This window comes from Propithecus coquereli, unplaced genomic scaffold (assembly GCF_000956105.1).
Source record: "Propithecus coquereli isolate 6110/MARCELLA unplaced genomic scaffold, Pcoq_1.0 Scaffold223, whole genome shotgun sequence".
Classification (NCBI taxonomy): Eukaryota; Metazoa; Chordata; class Mammalia; order Primates; family Indriidae; genus Propithecus; species Propithecus coquereli.
Window position 1 is genome coordinate 49,435 of NW_012147523.1, and position 21,085 is coordinate 70,519.

The window sequence follows — 21,085 nt, forward strand, 5'->3', positions numbered from 1 at the left end:
CCCTCCATCCCCCCATCATCCCTCCAACCCTCCGTCATCCATTCATCCCTCCGTCAGCCATCATCTGTCATCCGTCCGCATCCATCCGTTACTTGTCATCCTTCCTGTATCAGACATCCATTCGTCATCCTTCCACGCACCCATCAGCCGTGCACCCGTGCATACATCATCCGCAGTGATAGAATTCATTGTGCCCTACTATGTGCCAAGCCCTGCGGCAGGCACCCGAGGTGGGGCACTGAAGCATCCAGAGAGGGCATCTACGGTCACTGAATGCCCTGCTGCCTGCTCTGGGGCCACTGCCTGGGTTCAGATTCCACCTCCTCCTTGTGACCTTGGGCAAGTTACTCGACCACTCTGTGCCTCAGTTTCCTCACCTATTAAGTGGGGGTAATCATTATACCTACCTCTTAAAGCTGCTGTGGGGATTAAACGAGCTAACGCAGGCGAAGCATGTTCAGAATGGAGCCTGGCACACGGCCAACGCGGAATCAGGGCTTCCTCTTGCAACGGCGAGGGAGGCCGGGCCGTGGGAGCCGAGGCAGCTCCTGCTGGGGACCGGCGGGGGGCGTGGTGGGGGGGGCAGGCTCCTTTGGGAAAGCGACATTTAAGACAAGACACGAAGGTCGTCTGGCTGTCAGGTGGCCAAGAGGACAGAGGGGAAAGCAAGCACACTACAGGGCTTTAAGATAGTCCGGAGGGCAGGCGTGGAGAGAAGGGGGTCAGGAGGGCATGGTGGGAAATCGGGTCAGTGGAGCCAGGGGTACTGGATGCCTTGCTAGGAGACGTAGAGTTTGTCCTGGGGGCAGAGGGCGGCGGGATGCTTTCAGCGGAGCGGGATGCGCCCAGGTGTGCATTCCAGAACGCTCACCGCAGCTAAGGGCAGAGGATAGGTGTGGGAGACACGTCACCCTCGCTACACCCAAGTGAGAGGACACAGTGGTCTGGCTTAGGAACGTGGCCCTGGGGAGCGGACCATGGGCGCAGGTTCGGGAGCTAGTTAGGAGGGAAAATCAATGGACGTGGGGTGGACTGATGTGGGAGGAGGGGAAGTCGGTGCTGACTGTCGGGTTTGGGGGTTCGGGTACGGGGACGGGAAACATGGAGGCTTCATGGTCCAGATGTCTTGAGTCGCAGGGGCCCAGGGGACGCCCGGGTGGAGGTGTGCGCCCATTCATTCATTCATTCATGCATTGACTAATCAAGTGAGTGACATGCTAACGCACCTTTCATTCATTCAGTAAATATTGAGGACCTCCTGTGTGGGGCTGGAGACAGTCCTGGGAGAAAGATTGGGGCCCAGCGACTAAGGCCTTGAAACGTCGGGACAAGGAGTTCAGGCTCTGGCCTCGTGCAAGAGGGAAGCACTGTGATTTGGGGCTGGAATCTGGCCCAGGCCACCAGGCGCCTTGGACCTCTTATTCTCACCCAGGGTCCTTCTGAAGGTGGCGAGTGGACCACAGGAGGTCCAGAAGATGATTTTAGTTGACACATGGGCAAAATTTTAATCTATTTTAATAGTTGTGTTTATGTAAATGTGTACTAGAAAAAACTGTATAATGGGCACATCAGTGCTATGATTTCAAAGACATCATTGCTTAGGATGAAACCAAAATAGGCATTTAAGTAAAAGAAAAAGAATCGGTTTAAAGAAAAATATTAAATAAATAATCGTGCAAGTGCTATGTGATTATGATATGTGGATGGCTCGAATGAGGGCCATTGTCACAAGGGAAGGGAAAGAGGATCGCAGGGCCACTTAGGCGTCAAGTCCTCCTGCATCGTTTTGGGCACCTCTTGGGCAGGGGCTGAGAACAACCTGTCTTTCGGTCTCACGGAGCCTGCAGCAAGAAGGCTGCTAGTTAAATAAAAGGAGGCACTTCCAGGCAGGAAGGGTGAGTAATCCAGCGGGTCACTGAGAGGTACGGTGAGAGTTGTCTTCGTATAGGGAGCAAATGCTACTGTCTGCCCCAGTCTGGGAGGAGGGAGGAGCCAGCTGGTTTGAAGAAAGAGGGCGACTGGGTGAGCACCCAGGGAAGCAATGGCCCCCTCCTTCCACTCCTGCAAACAGCGTTCCCAGCTAACGCTCCCCGGCGCTGAGCAGACGTGTTCTGAGGGAACGGCTGGCTGTCGGGTTTCGGTGTGTGCCTTTGATCTTGACACCTGCGCACTGGGTGACCCACAGCCCAAGGCTCTGCGCCTGCACCCAGTGTCTCTGTATCCACATGCCCTGGGCTGGTGTGCACAGTGGCCCAGTTGCACATACACCTGAACATCTGAGGCTGGCCTTGGCCAAAGGTGTTGACCCTGCGCGTGCGCGCACACACACACACACACACACACACACGCTGACGCTGCACAAGCAGGAGTCAGCCTTTGTGCCTACGTGCTAACTGTGTGTACGCCGTGCTCATCCACGTCGTGTTCTCCTGCTGATCCTGTGTGCTCGGCCATGTGTGCGTGCGCTGGCCCTGGACAAAGTGCCACACGGGTGCTGGGGCTCACGCACGGCCCTGTGCACACGTCTGTGTCTGCACATGCTGGCGCTTCTCTCGCTTGCCCATGTCACCCGCTCTCTGCCTCGGGGTCACAGTCGTTCCCCCGGCCAGGGGTCGATGGGCAGGCCCAGGCCTCCGTGAGTAAGGGGGCTGACTTCCCTCCCTGGCTGGTGGCTGAGATGAGCCGTCATCCCCGCCACCCCCGCCCAAGCCAGAGTCCCGGCCACACACTCGTCTCCCTCGGGTAATGGAAATGTCAGCTTGATTCATGGGCACTCATCTGCGGCAGCCAGGCCTGAGCACCAGGCTCTCTGGGGGAGACTCGTCCCAGGGAAGAGCCGCTGCTGCCAGGTGCCAGCCCCTCGCGTGGGAGGAAGTGCGGACGGAGATGGGCAGGCCTGGGCTCGGCCCTGCTGTGGGCCTCGATCCCCCCAGCACTAGTTACTGCGCCAGGAACTGAGCCGTGCCCTGGAGCTGCCACAACAAACAAGAGAGACACCATCTTCACCCTCCCCAGAGGGTGCCCTCTAGTGGGTGAGACAGAGATTATGCAAATAATCCTAAACAATAAAAAGATCACTTCGAAGGGTGAGAAGTGTTATGTAGGTGACCCAAGGAAAGATCTGATTTAGACCAGAGGGTGGGGGAGGCCCCGCAAAGGAAAGGCCATTGCAGCGCCGACTGGAGGAGGAAGGAGGCAGCGAGTAAAGTGTGGGCAGAGGGACAGCACGTGCAAAGGCCCTGGGGTTGGGGGAGCACCGTGTGGCTGTGTGCAACACTAGGACAGGACAAAGTGCTTGGAGTGAGGTCTGCTGCTAGCCAGTCTTCTGGACTCAGAGGTGTGGGGCCCCGGGGGGTGTGGCAAGGAGTTTGGCCTTCACCTTGAAGGCCGTGGGAGCCACTGATCAGAGGGTTTTAAAAGGCAGATCAGCTCTGCATTTGGGGAACTTCCTTCTGGCCATGTGTGGGGCAGGCCTGGGAGATGGGGTGCAAAAGAGAGGCAAGGTGACCAGAGGGGGCCGCAGCAGGCTCCTTGTGGGAGGTGGTGGTGGCTTGGGCTGCACTGGCACTGGGGATGGAGGGAAGTGGGTGTCTGGGCGGTGGCACCTATGGGGCTTGGAGATGAGTGATGGGGTGGGGGTGCCTGGCTCTGCCCAGGCTCCTGTTTGGGGCTTTGATGCTGTGCGGTGGGGATGCTGCAGCCATATGAGACCTCGGTGGAGATCAGGAAAAAGTGCCTTCTGAGTGGATGGAGGGTGCCCCTGCCTGTCCCTAAACACAGAATATGTGGCCCCAGAGCACGCAGCTCAGAGGGGCTGGAGTTGGGTGTCAACCCGGGTCTGTGGGGCCATAGGGCCGTGACCAATTGCACCTGCCCCGGGCCTGGGCTGTCTGTGGGGCTGAGGACAAACTCAGCCCAGCCCAGGACCATCAGTCATGAGGAAAAACCAATCTCCTCTGCGTGAGGATTTACTGCATGGACAGACAGGAAATCACCGTGCAGGACCCGGGCCCTGTCCCCGCACGGCCCAGTTCATGTTACCCTGGTAATTGCTTCTCGGGCCACATCTCATCCTGGACCGATACTGTCCGAGCCTCTGCCTTGGTTGGGGGGGTGTTAGTGGCAGGGCTGATGGCTGCAGCCTGGCAGGGCCGTGGGCAGCCAGGGCAGGCCGGGACTGGGCAGTGAGGGGCCCCGGGCTCCAGGGGCAGCGTCGGGGCCTCTGCGAGGGCGCAGCTCTGTGGTGGGAGGCCGTGGCCGCCAGAGGGCGCACACCTGAGCCTGGTGCACCCACCCTGCCCCTTCCTTCCTGGGGACTGCAGGGGTGTGCATGTCGGGGTGGGAGGTGCAGGCAGAGTGGGTGAGGGAGAGGAGGCAGAGATGAAGAACACGGGAGGAAACTCAACCACCAAGGGAAGGGGTGGACCAGAGCGGGGAAAGAGGCGGCAGCGGAGGGGCGGGACATAGTCTCGGCCCAGCCAATGGGCCGGCTGCTCTAAGGCCAGTGCCGTTTGTGGACCAATCGGCTGGGGCCGGGAGGTGGCGCCTGCTTCTGTGAAGAGCCCAGGCTCGGGAGTCATGTCAAGGCCCCAAGGCCGCTCTTACCCCGCCTCAGGTTGCACACCCGTAAGATAAGGGTGACCGTGAAACGTAGTACAGGCGTCTTCCCTCCCAGGAGGGCTGAGCTCTAAGGGCCAGGGGTCACTGATGCCCTCATAGCTCCACGACACAGGTACCGCAGGTGACCCTGCAGCCTGGGTAAGGAAGCCCAGCCTCGAGGGCATAAGGTCACTCGCCAAGGTCACACAGCCAGGAAATGGTGCAGCCGGGACTCCAGCCCATTGCCCGTGGGTCACCACCAACCCGCTGGGGAGCTGAGGTCTCAGTGCTGTCACCCGGACCTGCCTTGATGAGGAGTCCGCAGAGCATTCACGTAGGGTGGAGGCTTAGCAGTACTGGCTGTTTTGTCACCTCAGCAGACGGCTGCTACAGGCCGCCCCTTCTGCAGGGGCTGTGGGTGTCCCGGAGTGGATGGGAGGCCTGAACGCGCAGGGCGCACGGAGATCCCAGACACGCCCGCACAGACACAGACCCGCACAGCGGGCGGACAGACACCCCTGAGGCACTCGGGGACACACACGACACAGTGCACAGAGGCCACTTGCCTTTCCCAGCCCCTGGGTGGCCCTGCTGCCTGGATGCCAGAGGCTTGAGTCCCAGGCCCGGGAGAGCGCTCTGCATGCCCGGGAAGCCGGGGCCTCGTTGCCAGCCCCGCGCCTGCTGGACCCCACAGCACTGTCCCCGTGTCCCCTTCTGCTTCTCCACTGTCCTCGCCTGCCTCTATCTCAGGGGTTGCAAATCCGCATGCTGGCAGGGGCGTGTGTGATGGTCATGCCAGTGACGGTGGCAGACCAAGGGTAGAGACAGGGGTGACCTGGAGAGCCAGCCAGGAATGTGGCACGAGACTTGCCAGATCCCCCGTCTTTCCAGAGAAGCAGGGAATCTGAATTTTAATGTGAAAGCTGACAGTAAAGGAAGGCAAATAATTTCAAAAAATTAAACATTGTCTAGGTGGCCAAACCCAGCAGGCTGAGCCACCAGACTGAGGTCTGGGAAGAGGCCAGGCGGGGCCTGGAGGGCTGGGAAAGGGACCGTCCTGGCTCTGGGTGAGGAGGGAGGTGAGGCCTCGTCCCAGCACACAAGCCCGGGTGTGGCACAGCCGCCATCTGACTGGCTGCAGAACCCGCCTCAGCAGCCCTGGGGGCCTTCGGGGCCTTCTGAGGTGGCGCCAGGTGCCAGTGTTGGAACCAAACCGACTCCCAATAAAGGGAAGCAGGTCCTTCCTGCAGCTGGACAGAGAAAGGGGGTCCCCAGGGGCTGGCTGCTTGAGGAGAGCATCCTCTGGGAGCCCGAGCCTGCTCTTCCCAACCCTCTTGTCAGCTGCGGCCAAGACCCTTTTCCAGTAACCTATGCCAGGGTGCCAACAAGGCCCGAGCCTCTGACAGCTGCAGCCCTGGGGTCTTTTTTGCCCCGTGTGTGTACGGCGGGGGGTGCACAGAGGGAAGCAGCAGGACGTGAAGGGAGGGGAGGGCCTCTGTTTACCCACGACAGCTGGGCTCACCCATTTCCCTGCGCAAAGGCTCACCGATGAAGCCCTGTCTTCCTGCCCGCATCGGGGCTGACAGGCCAGGGAGGAGAGGGGAGGAGGGTCGGCAGGATCCAGCCCTGGGCGTTCCCAGGGCCGGGGACAGGAAGGAGGCAGGCCCACGGCCACACTGGGATGCAGGGCTGGCCACGCAGGACTTGTGTGCTGACCACAGCCAGCCTGCACCCAGGTTTGCTTTGGCCCACTCAGCGTGTGTTTGCTTGTTTAAGTTGAGCCAACATTTAAAAGTTAGATTTCACATTAAAGATAAATATTAACAAAATGCCTGGATATCTGGCATTGCTGGACCCTCAGAGCTGAGCTGCAGCTGAGCCCTTGGGAGGGCCTGTGCTACCCCGTTGCCGTCCCTGCAGGCCAGCGTTGCTCCCTGACGTCGCCTGCCTGGCCCCCGGATAGCTGAGGGGCTGGGACGCCCCCGCCAGCCGCCATCCCCTCAGAGGGATGGTGAAGGGCTTCCCTACCCGCCGGGGTCTCCAGGGCAGCCCAGAGATCCCTCCATGGGAAGAGTGAGGGGGTCTCTCGTCTGCACCAGGGGGGCTGGGCAGAGCGGGGCCCCAGCCCTTTCCCTCCACGCTTAGGGCCGGACAGTGGAGGGAAGCGCAGTTTCTAAAGGACCTGCTGTTGCTGGCACCTGAGCTGCAGTTTGGACCTGCCCCGCTGAGCCTCCTCCCACTATCCAGAAGCTAACAGCAGCCAACGCTCACCCCTGAAGGGAGCAGGGGCATGGAGAATGGTGGGAGGAGGCCCAGGAATCAGGTGTCTGGGGGCTGGTGTTAACCCAAAAAGGTTATCACCCCCGCCTCAGCAGGGATTTTGCATTGACTAACAGCTTCCAAAGCTGTGTATCCTTGGAAAGTTACACAACCTCTCTGGGAGCTTCAGCTCGCTTATCTGTAAAGTGAGGATAATAATAGTGCCTGCCCCATAGGGTTGTTAGGTGGACAGAACAAGATAGTGCCAAGCATGTAATAAGCAGTGTATGTGTGTGGGCCACTATCATCTGTTCATACGGCATGACAATCCCAGTGAGCAGGCAGGACCAGGACCACAACGCCCTTGGCAGCGGGGAAAGGGACGCTCAGAGAGGCACTTCCCTTGTGCGTGTTGCCCAGCCAGCCTCCAGTGGGCTCTGACTTTGCTCTTGGAGGCAGCATGGGCTCCCGCCGTCTGCCCCCAAATCCAGTGGGTCAGACTATATTCTTAGTAACATCTTTCATTGATTTTGCAAGAGAAAAAAATAGAAATTTATTTTAGAGTTAATGCCTGTACAGCTTCTTTTTCCCCTCCTAGATTGCGCGGTACATGCAATTATAAACATCAACCGAGATTCCAGGAGCGGGCGTGTGTAGTGTGCGTGCCACCTCCCTGACGAGTCTGACCTGTACCCACGCCTCAGGCAGGGAGGGGTAGATGGGGCTCCCTTTAAAGCAATGGCACTGGTTTTGGTCACGAGAGCTGGTGTGATCAGCCCCTGACTCCCCCAGGCGGGAGGTGCTCACCACATCTGGGAGCTGAGCAGAGGTGCCGGGGGCTTGGAAGCTACCGAAATGATGGATCTTCTCGGAGAGAAACAATTCTTATCTGCACATCAGCCCCGTGCTCCAAATGAAAAGCGCATTTGCATAGCTGCTCCAGCCGAGGCTGCAAAGCTCATAAAGTATTTGCTGGGGCTCTCGGTTGCATAGGAACGTACTTCGAGTACAGTACTGCGGCGGGGCCGGGCTGGGCGCCAGGAAAACAACGGATTAATATTTGGAACGAGAAATTACCCACCACTGGGAAACCAATTAGGTCCCTGATCTGAGCTTGTTACATCGATGGAAATAGATGCGTCCTGGGCCTCACTCGGCTGGGGGTGCAAGGCACGTTTCCAACTGGCTGGGAAGCGGATGGATGCAGAGGGAGAAGGGTGGGGGGGGCCTGGGCAACAAGAGGCAACGAGAGCCTCCCTGCCTGACTCCAGGGGTGCGGGGCACGGACAAAGGGAGGGAAGCCAGCAAGTGGGGCCGGCGATCGGATCAGGAGGGACTTGGCAGGGGTGTGCGGTGAGGGCAGCCTTCCTCCACGCTAAGTTCAAGTGTAAAAGGGGGTAGGGTGTGTGTCCTCAGCCTCCCCACCAACGTCTGCATCCAGAGGGCATTTGGGGGGTTCTTCTGGCCGTCTGGGTCTGGAGTCGCCAGCCTGGAGCCTTTCTGGGCCTGGCAGCAGCACAGAGAAGGTGCCCTGGCGTGCCAGAGTGGCCCAGCTCATGCTGGAGTGCACAGCGGGTGGGCCCAGCTCACTTCTTTCCTCAGCAGGACACGTACCCTTGGCCAGTCCCTTGATAAGAGGAGAGAGGCCCCTGCAGAGCCACCTCCTCCCTCTCAACCGGACCAGACACATGCTGGGGGCCAGGAAACCACCCCAGCCTCTCAGCCAGATGAGGCAGGGGGGTGTTGGCCACCTCCGCGGGTCTGCCCCACGTGCAGGGGTTGGGGTGTGGGGCCTGGTCTCCCTGCTGCCCTGCTGAGCCCTGAGGAGGCCGGAGGCAGACCCCCCAGCCCACCACACCGTCCTGGCGTCAGCCCAGGCCTGAGTGGCCACGGGCCCTGCTTTGCTGGATCTTGGAGAGGCACCAAGAAATGTGTCCAGGCTCCCTGCAGCCAGCCCAGAGCCGCAGGGGAGGGCCCAAGGCCACGCCACGCCCTGCAGCCCCGCACTCATTGTCGGTCACTCCTCTAGTTTCCAGGGCTGTCACCCCCGAGTCCCCTCTCCCCAGCGGGCTCCCCTCCATGCTGCAGGTCTCTGCCAGCCCCTGGGACTGAGGGCGGGGGACACGGGTGCTGAGTGAGGCCGGTGGCAGAGCCCCAGCCTGGCCGGACCAGCTCTCCCTCCTGCGCCAGTCAGCACCGCCATCTTCTCGCCGTCTCCTTCTCGCTTATGCAGGTTTTGGGACGTAAGGCTGTCAAGGCAGAGCACAGAGGGACCGAGTTACTGAACCTCAAATCCTTGAGGGGTGCCTATGCCCTTAGGGTAAAGTTGAACTGCTGGGGTTTCCATTCTAGGCCCTTGGAGAACAGCCCCGCACGCTGGGCACTTGGCACGCTGGCCCTTCCCGCTGCCTGGAGTGGGCTGCGCCACGCCAGCCCTCAGGCCTTTGCCCAGCCGCCGGGCACACCTCACATCCTCCAGCACCCAGCTCAAATGTCACCCCCCTGGGAAGCCTTGGGCAGCCTCTCCCGGTTTCCCACGGCACAGGGCACACCGTTGCCCTGACTGCCTGTCGCTTCTGTACTTGCAGCTCTTGGCTACGGGGAGCCGCACCATGTGACAGGTGCCTGCAGGAAGCAGGTGACACGTTACTCCCGAGGTTCTGTCCCCATCAGCCCCTTCCCAGCCCCCTGGGCAGGCTCCCGGGTGGGGGTCTGAAGGCAGGCAGGGCGAGGGCAGAAGTGCCAGGCCCCGGCTCCTTCTGTGGTTGGACCGGACCGCGGAAGCGGGATGCTCTGGACGAGGACACGCCACTGACCTGGGTCGGCGGCACTCTGCTTCCTTTTCGAGTTGGTGATGATCTGGTTCTCGTTCATCATCTGGACGTCCTGATCCTCGACCTGGCTGCTGTGGGGAGGGAGGAGACACAAGATGCAGTCAGGCTCCCGGCCGCGTGTCCGGCCCCCTGTCCTCATTAGGGCTGGCGGGGAGGCCGTGGGTCCGGCCAGGGCCGCACCTGATGGCGGTGTGTTTCTCCTGGTGACAGATGTGCGCGTCCTCGGTGAAGAGGATGGTGTGGTAGGGCACCATGGGCTCGCACGTGGGCAGGATGCCCCCTACCAGGTGGCTCACCATGGCCAGGATCCCGTTGTACACGAGCAGGTCGTCCACCAGCAGCTGCACGGACAGAGGCGGGGCTGACGGGTCCCCCTCCCTCCCACATGGACCTTGGGCAAAGCAGGTGACTGCTCTGAGCCGAGGCTTTCTCCCCCAGAAGACGGGTGTCGGCGACGGTGCCTACTGTGTGCCCACCTGCCTTAAGCTTTCAGATCTGCATGTGCTGTCAGCCCGTGTCGCAGATGAGGAAGCTGAGGCTCGGAGGCTTAAATACTGCGGGCACAAGTGGCCACGCCGGGAGGCAGACTCGGGTCTCTGGCCCCCGGGGTCCCTGCTCTCCCCATGTCAGAGTCGCCTCCCCAGACCAGCGGGATTCCGGAGGAAAAGATGAAAGAAAAGCCCCTTTCTGTTCCCTGCGAGGAGGTTTTGAATTCATGGTTGGACGGCACGTTCCCTGCATCTGAGGACCAGGCATTTGTGTCTAAGGTTGCAACAGAGAGAAGTAAATCGAACTGCGACAAATGAAAATTGCCGGCGGCCTAATTACCAACGAGCACAATTATCTCAAAAGATCCAGCTAATAAGTACTTACGCCAAACTCCTTCACCCCTCGATGGGGTGTTTTCGCGTAATTCCACAGTTTGATCATTGACACGGTGGTGGGCAGATCGAAAATGACATAAACCCGGTTTACCTGTCAGAGAGCAGAACTAATTAAAACAGGCATGTTTGGAAACAGAGGCGCTCGGCTGGGCCGGGGGCGAGCTGGGGCCGAGGCAGCGCCTGCCCGAGTCCGCCAGCCAGAGCGCCGCCCCCTTCATCTTGAGTCAGGTCACGTGTGGCTGCGTTTGCAACAAACTGCTGAGCTGGCTCTTGGAGGGCCTGTGCTCTTGGGGCTGGTGTGGCCCTCATTTAAATGCCAGCAGAGAACTGGGAACATCCTCGGCCTTCCCCCGGTTCAGGCCCAGAAAAAGTCTGGGGCCCCCACAGGCCAAAGGGACAGTCCCCAACTCAAGTGGAGCACTAGCCACAGGCAGGCCACTCGCCCGACCCCTGCTTGTCCTTTCCTTGAGTCATAAATGAGGAGCAGAGCAAAGGCACCGCTGGGGTGTTTCCAGCATGTGTCCTTGAACCTCTGCTGGGGGCGTGTGCAGGGGCCGGCCCAGCTCAGCGGCAGAGTCAGCTGGCAAAGTCGGACCCAACAGCCCTCTCCCCACCCCCAACAAAGACTCTCAAATATCAGGGGCTCCTTGCAAGGTCTAATAGAGAAATAAGCATTCCCCGTTGGCCACAAGCTGCAGCCTCAGTCTTGCCCAGGCCCTGGCCCGAGGCGGGGTGGGGCCTCCCCTGTCCCGTGGCAACAATGCCTGCTGCCCAGCTGGGTCCAGCTTCCAGAGCGACATAAAGATAAGCAGGGCCAAGGGCAGGGCTTGAGACCCAGGAAACGGAGTCAGTTGGTCAGAATAGCTGATCAGGCAGATTTGGGGCCAGAGAGGGGCAGGGCGGCCAGGTTGGGGTCCAGTCTGCGGTGACACAGGAAGGAGCAGAGGCAGCGAGAGCGCAGGGAGGCGGGTGGGGAGGAAGAGGGCAGAGCTGTCTGCAGAGAAAAGGGAGGCAAAACAGAGAACCAGAGAGGGGTGTCCACAGGGACCCCAAGCCCTCAGGCTGCTGCATGGGGGTTCCTGGCTTCAGATTCCCCTGTGGCCCCTTTAGCTCCTGGGGTCCCCTTATACTAACCTCCCCCAGAGCAAAGAGAAAGAACTGCTGGCCCAGAAGATCTGAGCCCATCAGGCGCGTCAGCAAAGACCTAAGCCTTTCCGACGGCTCCCTCTCAAGCATCTTGACTTGTCTGAGATTAACTTGACCTTGGAAGAAAGATGTGTCACTGAGACCACAGTGTCCCCTGCCCGCCCCAGGGCCAGGAGCTGCCGTGGCCGCCGCCGCCGCTGGGAACCCACCAGGCCTGGCAGGATGGGGGCCAGCCACATGTGCCTGCCGTCGCTGGTGTCGTTCACTTGGTCGATGAGCTTGTCCGGGGTGCGGACGTCCCCGTTGACGCCCTCCAGGGAGTTCACGCTGTCGGGGAAGGCGGCGATATCTGAGGAGGTGTCTAAGCTGCCATAACCAAAAGGCCGCGCGCTAGGCACAGCCTGCCACTCTCGGGGCTGCGGCCTCCGCCAGGGTGACGGCGCGGCTCGGGGGGACGCTGGGCTGGTGGGCCTGCTGCTCTGGGCAGCCGAGAACTGACAGCTAAATTAGACGTGTTCCCGGGAAGCTGGGCACGTGGAGGCCGAGGGGAGCGGGCGCGTGTGTGGAGGGCTGGCCAGCTTCAAGCACAAAGGGGCGGAAACCGCACAGAGGGCTGGCTGAGAAAGGGACTTGCAGGGAACTGCCAGAGGTGGGGACAAAAAATGCTGTTGCTGCTTTGGAGAGCGAAGGGCCGACTCTGTGGAAGTTTCCTTTGGACGGGGACGGGTGACGGCCGAATGTGAGGACCAAGCCAAGACTGTCTCCCTGGCCACGTGGCGGGACTGCGGCAGCCTGACCCAGCTATTGCCACTCAACCGATGGGCATTACTGTGGATCTGCAGAGCCCAGGTTCCAGCGCTGGCTCTGCCATCATGACCGTGAGAGCTTGCGCAAGCCATGTGACCCCCCGGGCCTGTTTCCTCATCTGTAAAATGGGTATAAAAACATCTATGTCCCGGAACTGGTGTGAGGCTCTCAGAGGACACTGGATGTGAGCCCTCTTAGTAAAACCAGTGGCGCCTCATACATCCTGGCAATCACTAATGATGATCAAAACCATCAAGAATCATTAGTCCCAGCTGAGGAGGGTGGTGGCAGTAGGAGAAGGCAGAAAAGGATCCAGCTGGAGCCCAGGGACCCCAAGCAGATGCAAGGCAGACTTTATAACCTGCTCTGGCATTTCCCTAACTGTGGTGGGTTGAGATTATTGACTCAAAAGCCTAGAAGGGTCAGGACACATTACATAAGAGAGAGGTAGGATAGCTTGGTGGTTAAAAGCCGGCATCTGGAGACAGCCTCACTGGGGCTGTGTGACCTTAGCCAAGTTACTCAACCTCTCTGTGTCTCAGGCCCCACATCTGTAAAATGGGATAACAACCGCACCTACTTTACAAGATCATTGTGAGGGCAAACGAGGCACCAAGTGACAAGCCCTGACACAGTACCTGGCACAGAGTGAGCCCTTAGTAAATATTAACAATATGTCTTGGGGGCCTGGCAGACAACAATGGGAGGGGTGGGGACTTGGATGGATGTGGCGGGGGAGAAAAGGCCGTGGATACTCAGGTGCAGCCGTCATCGCTAGACATGACCGCGGGCCTCGTGTTGCCAATTTCTCACAGAGAAGCTGGACAGCAGGGTTTTCATGTGAAACCTCCTGATTTTTAAATATACTAGCAAGTAATTTAAAATATTTTAAAATGCACTGGGCTTAGAGTTTGCAAATTCTGGCGTGGGTATACCATAAGCAAAGGGCTCCGTGGTTAATAAATTCAGGACACACTGAGTTGCACACAGCGCAACAGGTCAGAGCCTTCAGAACTCCAAAATATCCATCCATGGTTCTCTGCGAGGGGGCTGCAGTTGGTAGCCGCTCCCAATGTGCCTGACCGTGGGACTCCGGTTTGCGGAATTCCTGCTCTCGATGGCCTGGCAGGGTGCTGCTCTCTGCTTTGCCACAACCCCATCCCAGGGCCAGTGGGGCTCTGGTCCCCAGAGGGACCCTTCCCTCTGCATTCGAGGATTCTACCCCTGTCCAGACGCTCCCATGCTCCCTCCAGTCTGGACGGAGCCCCTTCCCGTCCTGGAAAGGATACTGTTCTCCGACAAGGGGATTTTTTCCCCCCGCTCATCATACAGCTCCAAGCCCGTGAGACCGATGTAATAGGGGTCGCCCCAGCTGGTCAGGAGCTGAAACTGGAAAATGACTGGGGACACTATTAAGGAAATAAGGCTTAAATTTTTGGAGAACAAAGTAAAACAATGACAAAGATAACAAGGGTTTTTTGGATTATATTGATAAAAAAGAGAAAACGTTTTCTCTCTCTGAGACTAAAGCCTATCAAAATATAGGTGGCATCAAAGTTTCTTTAATTGAAACGGCATACGCGTGCGTACATGTGTGTAGGAGTGTGTGTGTGTGTATGTGTGTGTGTGTGTGTGTGTGTGTGTGTGTGTGAAGAACTCAAAACCTGTCTCCAGGCCTCAGGAGACAGAACAAGTGGAGGGTGCTCTCCAGGGAGCAGGCAGGATGGGGAAACATTTGTGTCACAAACTCATTGGATGGTGTTGAACAAATTGCTTCCCTGTCTCATGCCTCAGTTTCCCTGGCTGTAGAATGACAAGAACAGAGTACCTGTTCCCTCCTCCACCCTTTTCAGGTGTGTAGGGGCTAAAAGGGAGGACACATGAGCCTTACAGCGTCGGGGGTGTGGGCCGTGGCAGGGTGACCCACGTGTACAACCAGGCATCAAGCCCTTCCCAGGCCCCGTCTCCTGCTCCCAGGAGCCCGCAGGGCAGGAGACCCTAGAAGGGTGAGGTGGCTCCCAGGCGATGTCATAGCCAGAGGCAGTGCTTCTAGGAGAACCGGCTAGCTAGGCAGCGGGCCTCAGAGCCAGGCTGCCTGGGATCGCTAACCTGGTCCTACACCTTCCCAGCTGGGTAGCCCTGAGCAAGTGACTGAGCCTCTCCTGCCTCAGTTTTCCTAGCGGTGAAATGGGGTTGCTAGCAGTACCACTCTATAGGGCTGATGTGAGGACTGCATGAAGATAGGCGAGGCACTGAGAACAGTGCTAGGCCACTTCTGTCTTCACCTCTGCCCGGCTCCAGGACAGCCCCGGTCCAGTTCCTGGGCCCAGTTTCAGCTTCTCCATCCCCGACCCCCCAGCTGGAGTCCTGGGTACTGCCTTCTGCTGCCTCTGCCTGCCAGGAGGTGGGATCTGGAAGTCACATGGCTGTCCCAGTCCCAGCAACACCCAGTGGGCTGGGGAACCCGGGAGTCCTCCCATCCTCTGCCTCAGTTTCCCTGCATGGCACTTCAGCTGCCTTAGCTGTGGCTGCCTGAAACCCTGGCCAGGCAGCTGAGGCCCAGAGCCTGCCCTGGGGCCCGGGCTGCGCTGCGGGATGGGACGAGGAGGATACAGCCGCACGGCATCAGTGGTGCCTCATAGTCCATGCTCGCCCGCTCCAGGCTGTTCCTGTTGAGCCTGAAAAAACACAAAACAGCACATGAAGAAGATCATGACGGTCCAGAATCCCTGGTCCGTTATTCCCCAGGCAACGGACTGAAGAAATACGGCACTGAGCGTTCCCGGGGACGTAGCAGTGCAAAGACAGACGAGGGCCCTGCTCCCTGGGCTTGCCGTTCCAGACGACAGTCATCGCCACGCTGGCAGGCGGCTGCGCCAGGAGCCCCGGCGCTCGGGCTTTCCTGAAATGGCCTCTTTTATTCCTCAGCACCACCCTAGGGGGTGGGCACTTTGATGTCCCTGGGTTGTGGATGAGGAAATTGGAACAATGAGAAATGAAGTCACTTGCTCAAGGCCATGGAGCTGGTAGCTGGCAGAACTGGCATGTGGCCTGAGACTGTCTGTACCACTGCCCACTCTCTCATCCACCCCCACTCTGCTGCCTCCACGAACAGGGAGAGTCCACGCTGCGCTGAGAGCCACGAGAGACCCATGCCGGGGTGACGGGGCAGAGGGCCCGGGTGGGGCAGGGTACCTCAGGGGGTGGCCCGGGAAGGCTTCTTGGAGGGGGCAGTCCTGGGAACGTCAGAGCTGAGCCTTCCACCACGCAGAGAGGCAGCAGAGCAAAGTCCCCGAGGTGGGAAGGAGCTGGGTGCTCCAGAGGGCTGCAGTCGGGGCAGGATGGGGAGAGGGGAGCGAGAGGAGGCTGGAAGATGGGGAGGGCCCTGAAGGCTTTGGCTTCACGATCCCACGCACCTGTCTCCACCAGCCAGGGCCTCAGTTCCTACATCTGCAAAATGGGCATAACACTCCCTACTTCAAAGGGCGGTGGGAGGGATTCTCCAAAGGACAGATACAAAGCACGCGGTGCTCAGCAGGCCCTCCAGAGAGAGCGACTCCTCTGCCAGCCTCCTCACCGTGCTCCGCTCCCTGGTCCATGCTCAAGGCCCTCCAGCCCTAGCCTGGTTCTCTTCAACTTCAAGGGCAATGTTACAATTAATTGACCGTTCCCAGTGACCGTCCCAATAAGCCGTCCCCACTACGGCGGAGGGAAACTCATTTTGTTTCGAGAGCTTGGCCTCTGGTGTTTGGACATCAGGGGGTTTAAATGAGTAAACTTAACGTGACATTTACAAATCGTTATGAACTTAATGCAGCTGAGACTGGGGCCAAGAAATCCCAGCGAATCCATGAGATATGAGGCGCTATTTTTCTCTCTGAATCTCTCTAAATCAGGAACACAGAAACAAGGGAAGCAAGGCCCTCCCCGAACTGGCCAGCGGGCATTTCTGGCATTTCTGGAATGCAGGCAGGCTGTAGCCTCTTTTTCCCAGTGGGCTGTGCCACGAAGTATTTAAAATCTTAAGCACTCCAGACTGTGAAAAACCCAAACATCCCCAGACAAGGCCGGTACATCCCACGGGCTTCCAGGGAGGCTTGGCTGAGCTTTAGAAAATGGCCAAGTTGAAATGCAAAGCGTTTGATCATTGTTTCAAAACCCTTTCAGTACACACTTCAGAGAAAGTCGGAGCATGCGGGCCCAGGCGCGGGGAGGACCTGTGCCCGGCGCCCAGTCCCCCTCACCTCCTGGCCGGCTGGGGCAGCAGTCGAGCCTGCAGGTAGTCCCCGAAGAGGATTTCTTGAGCAAAATCAAAATGACAGTTGCCTGGCCCCTTCCTGATGAGGAAGCCCTCCGGAGGGGAGACGCACAAGCCGTCCAGCGAGACGTGCACGATTTTGGCCTAGCAAACAGAAGAAATAGCACACCTGAAGGGAAGAAGCCAGTGCAGGGTGGGCTGCGAGACCGATGTGGCCGGGGCTGGGGCAGCTGGCTCTCGACACGGAGAGCCCCAGGCTTGAGACACGGCCTGGTCTCGCCTTTCTCCTGAGCCAGAGCCCCCTGGCCAGGGTCCGCTTCCCAGTGCCAGGTGCTGTGCCAGGTGCTGGGCAGAGAGCAGAGGACAAGAGAGGCAAGGCCCCTGCCGCAGTGGACATGTACATGCATTCTCTGGTCACCAGTTCCAGGGGTGGCACTTGACTTGGCCAAGGCCCCACCCACCTACAGCAGCCTGGGGCGGTATGACATGGTGACCAAGGGCAGGGACTCAGGTGCTCCAACATCCAAGACCAGTGGCTATGGATGTTACTTAACTTCCCTATGCCTTGATTTCCTCATCTATTAAATGGGCACGATAATGAGTTAATTTAGTAAAGTGCCCAAAACAGTGCCTGGTACAAAATGTGCACTCCATGCGTGTTATCATTCATTCCTTTTTCAAATCCCGGCTCACACATCAACACCTCTCCCACAACTTTCCCTTAGGGCACAATCAGCTACTTCCTGATCTTTCTTATAGCGCTTAGCTCAGTTTTTTTTGGTGGGGGGAGGCGCAGCATGTACTACCTCGCAGTGTCTTCAGTGGTTTCTGGGTCTCTCTCATAGCAGAGACCCCAGCCGGACCATCTCTGTATCTGTCTCAGGGCCCGGAACACAGCAGGTGCTTACTAAGAGCTTAGTGAATTCATGATGATTTGGGCCAACCTGCCCCCACATTCTAGCCAGAGCTCTCTGGCCAGATGGCCAGATGTACCAGTAAGCCTCAGAGTCTCTGGGCAGGAGAGGGGTGGTAGCCGGCACCCTCTTTCTCACTACAGATTCCAGAGCCAGCTTCTCCTCGACACCTTACTCCACCTTCATGGCCAGCAGCGTGGGCACGGCTGCCTGCCCTGGGTCTCATGCGCCCCTGGAGCCTTTCGCTCCCTCAGCATGGGGGGAGCCCCTCTATGTCAGCCCCTCACAGGACACGTAAACCTGAGAAGTGTGGGCTCACTGGCTGCAGGCACGGCTGCCATGTGGACCTGGTCTCTGTCTCTCTGCACCTGTCCACCCTCCTCCCTCAAGGCTGACTCCTCGTGTCCCAGACTTTTGCTACTTGCCTCAAAGGGGTGCCTGCTGGGCTTGGAGCCAGCGGGATGTAGCCTGGAGTTGCCAGGGTCACAGAGCAAAGCAGAGGCCCAGGAAGCCCTATCCACCCCCTGGGGCCAACACCTCCTCCGGGAAGCAGCTGTGATTTCCCCAGGCACAGCTGGTCACCTGTCCTCTGTTCATTCCCAGGGAGGCGGCTTCTATTATCAGCTTCATCTAAGGACACCAGAGTTCAGAGAGGCTGAGCAATGTGCCCCAAGGCCCTGGTACCAAGCGCATGCCGGGGCCAGGAGCAGGGTGCTCGGGAGGGCCACTGGGCGGTGGGCATCTCGGTCACAGTGTCTACACACTGCACGTGGGGGCCTGCCCCTCAGGCCATGTGCTGTCCCATCTCCCTCACCACCCGCCCTGAGGCTGGTGGGGCCCAGGCCTGTGAAGCAGGAACTCAGTCACAGAAGCTCAGCTAGTCAGACGGTGATTTGCTCAAGGGACTGTGAAGGCCCCAAGGCACAACTTGAAGCAGAAGATGGTTTTTTAGTGCCAATACAGCTGACATTTCCAACGTGCCGAGCCTGAGAGAGCACTTACGGAGACACGGCAGCCGCGGGAGGGCACGTGAACTGCCCGCCCACAGGAGCCCCAGACACACGCTGGCTCGGCTCCCACCACGCCACGAGGGCTGCGCGGCTGCCCACCCCATTGTGGTAACTGTGACAGAGTCCTCGAGGCCCTGCAGGTCTCACAGAAGAGATTCCCCGGCATGGGATCCCCCAAGACCGAGTCCTGGCTTTGTTGACTTTTATGTGGCAAAGGTGATGCCAACCCTCCTGAGGCAGGTGTCGCCCCCTCCTCGTTTTACAGACGAGGACACAGCCCAGGGAAAGCCGGCCCTTTGCCAAGTGTCACACAGCTGGTAAGGGAGCTGAGATCGGACTCTGGTCCTCCTGACATCAGGGCCCTAACTGCATCGGGGCCTTTTAGGTGGCCTTACATGATGGGCGGGACCAAACGTGCATCACTGTAGTCACCTGAGGTCAGAAAGGCCCGTAGTCACCTGAGGTCAGAAAGGCCCGTGCAAAGGGGCTGTTCCAGCGCTCTCTTCCTCCTTCCCGCCCAGCTGTGTCTTAGAAGCCCCCCGCTTCTTCACGCCCAGCAAGAGAAGACCACCACGTGGAAATCACAGAGTGTGGGCTCCAGGCCTGGTGGACCTGCACGGACACTCTAGCTGTGTGACCCTGGGCGAGTGACTGAAACTTCCTGAGCGTCAGTTTACTACCCTGCGAGACCGAGGCAGTAACCCCTGGCTCCAGAGGCGGGACGAGGGTCAGTGCAACGACAAAGGCACGTGAGTGCCCAGCACAGGCCTGGCCAGCGAGGTGCTCAGTGGGTATCAGAGCCGTACCCGACCGAGACAAGCTGGGGTCTGGGCCTGCTGAGGGCCCCCCGGCACCAGAAGAAACAAGGCTCTGCGTTTGCTGTTTGCAGAAGGAAACAGCAGCTCGCACCCTCCCTAGATGTTACGCCCCCAGCTTCCTTTGGAAAGTTCTAGAGGATTTATGTTCCTCTCCGGCAGCCATGCCAGCCATTCATCAAGGTGCCGTTTCCCTGACAGTGGATTGAGCGCGGCCGCTGTCCCCCGGCTTACCCCTCGATAGGTGTCCTCGGGAGATTTATTGTAGTTCCAGAAACGCAGGCCCGCGATGCTCTCGGCTCTGTCGAAGCGGACGGTGACCACGTGGTCCAGCCCCGGCGAGAAGGGGACCAGCCACATGTGCTCGTCCTCCATGGTGATGTTGGTGCCATCGATTAACCTGCACGCAGTGGGGGCGGAGCGGCAGGCTGGGCCAGGGCGGAGTGGGACGTCCCCCGCCGCCTGCCCAGTGCACCCCCATGCCTGGCACGGGCCTGGGGGCATCAGGCCCCTTGAGGGGAGGTGTGACTAATTAGAGCCACAGTGAGGAGTCATCTCTCATCTATGAAATTCGACAGAATTTTTAAAAAAGGAAAAAAAACCAAACCAGCCTATGCTGTAAAAGGAGTGGTGAAGCAATCCCCAGGGTTTTTGAAAAAAGGGAAAACGTGTCACTTTTCAGAATTCTTTAACTCAGTGATCCTATTTCTAGGATTTTTTTTTCCCCCTAATGAAAATTTATTCAGTGTGTTGGAAAGGCTATCTGCACAAAGATATTCATTACAGTGTTAATTATGCTGGCAAAAATAAAGATAACCTAAAGGATCTCAAAATAGGGAAATCACTAAATATTTTTTTTCTTTTCTTTTTTTTTCTTTTTAAAAACCAACCTGACCTGGGATAAAGTAAATTGTCTAGTGGTTAACACGACACTCATGAGGACACTGCAGGGACATGGAAGAGGCTGGCCACGGGCTGGCAGGGACACTGATTACAACGCTATAAAACGAGGACAAGGACCAGGGGGGATTGTACAAGAGTGAAAAACGTATTTGGGTCAGAGGTATGGAGGCGAATATTTTTCTCAATTTTCCGAACTTCCTGTGCAGTTGCTGTGTTTACTTTATGGCGTATTTGGAAGGAAGCATGGCCCTTCCTCCTTGTGCTGCGTGAGGGGAGATGCTCCAGGGTGAACTTGGCAGCTCTTAGCTTGGGACAAGTACAAGCAGAGCAGGTGACTCTGTGTAACCACACAGCCTGGGGATCCCAGGGAGGCTCCTAACCACTGGGAGGGCACCCCCGGCACCCTCGTGCTCTTCCCAGCTATTGTCCCAAGCCTGTCACCTCAGCCCCAATGTACTCCCGTCCTTGCCAATTTCTGGTTCCTCTGGTTGGGACATCCTGCCTCTGTCTCAAGTCTACCTGTGTTTGTCCCAAGGACCACACCACTTCTGGCTGCCCGGGACTGCCCAGCACGCCTTAGCACAGACCCCAGACCTTGTCCTCACGGCTCTGGCCACGTGTCCGGCACTGCCACTCAGAGGCCTGGCCCCGGAGAA

At 58.6% G+C, this 21,085-nt stretch overlaps 1 protein-coding gene across 1 annotated transcript in view; it reads right to left on the minus strand.

Moving 5' to 3' along the window:
* Positions 1-9,002: 9,002 nt before the first annotated feature.
* Positions 9,003-21,085, minus strand: part of KIAA0556 (KIAA0556 ortholog) — a 184,872-nt gene continuing 172,789 nt past the window's right edge. The window contains exons 20-28 of the mRNA XM_012644954.1: positions 19,761-19,926; positions 16,774-16,931; positions 15,143-15,207; positions 13,819-13,929; positions 11,932-12,071; positions 10,566-10,667; positions 9,873-10,033; positions 9,675-9,763; positions 9,003-9,107 (exon numbers count right to left, since the gene is read on the minus strand). Coding sequence (XP_012500408.1) covers positions 9,049-9,107; positions 9,675-9,763; positions 9,873-10,033; positions 10,566-10,667; positions 11,932-12,071; positions 13,819-13,929; positions 15,143-15,207; positions 16,774-16,931; positions 19,761-19,926 — 1,051 coding nt within the window. The 3' untranslated portion in view covers positions 9,003-9,048. The remainder of the gene's footprint in view (positions 9,108-9,674; positions 9,764-9,872; positions 10,034-10,565; positions 10,668-11,931; positions 12,072-13,818; positions 13,930-15,142; positions 15,208-16,773; positions 16,932-19,760; positions 19,927-21,085) is intronic.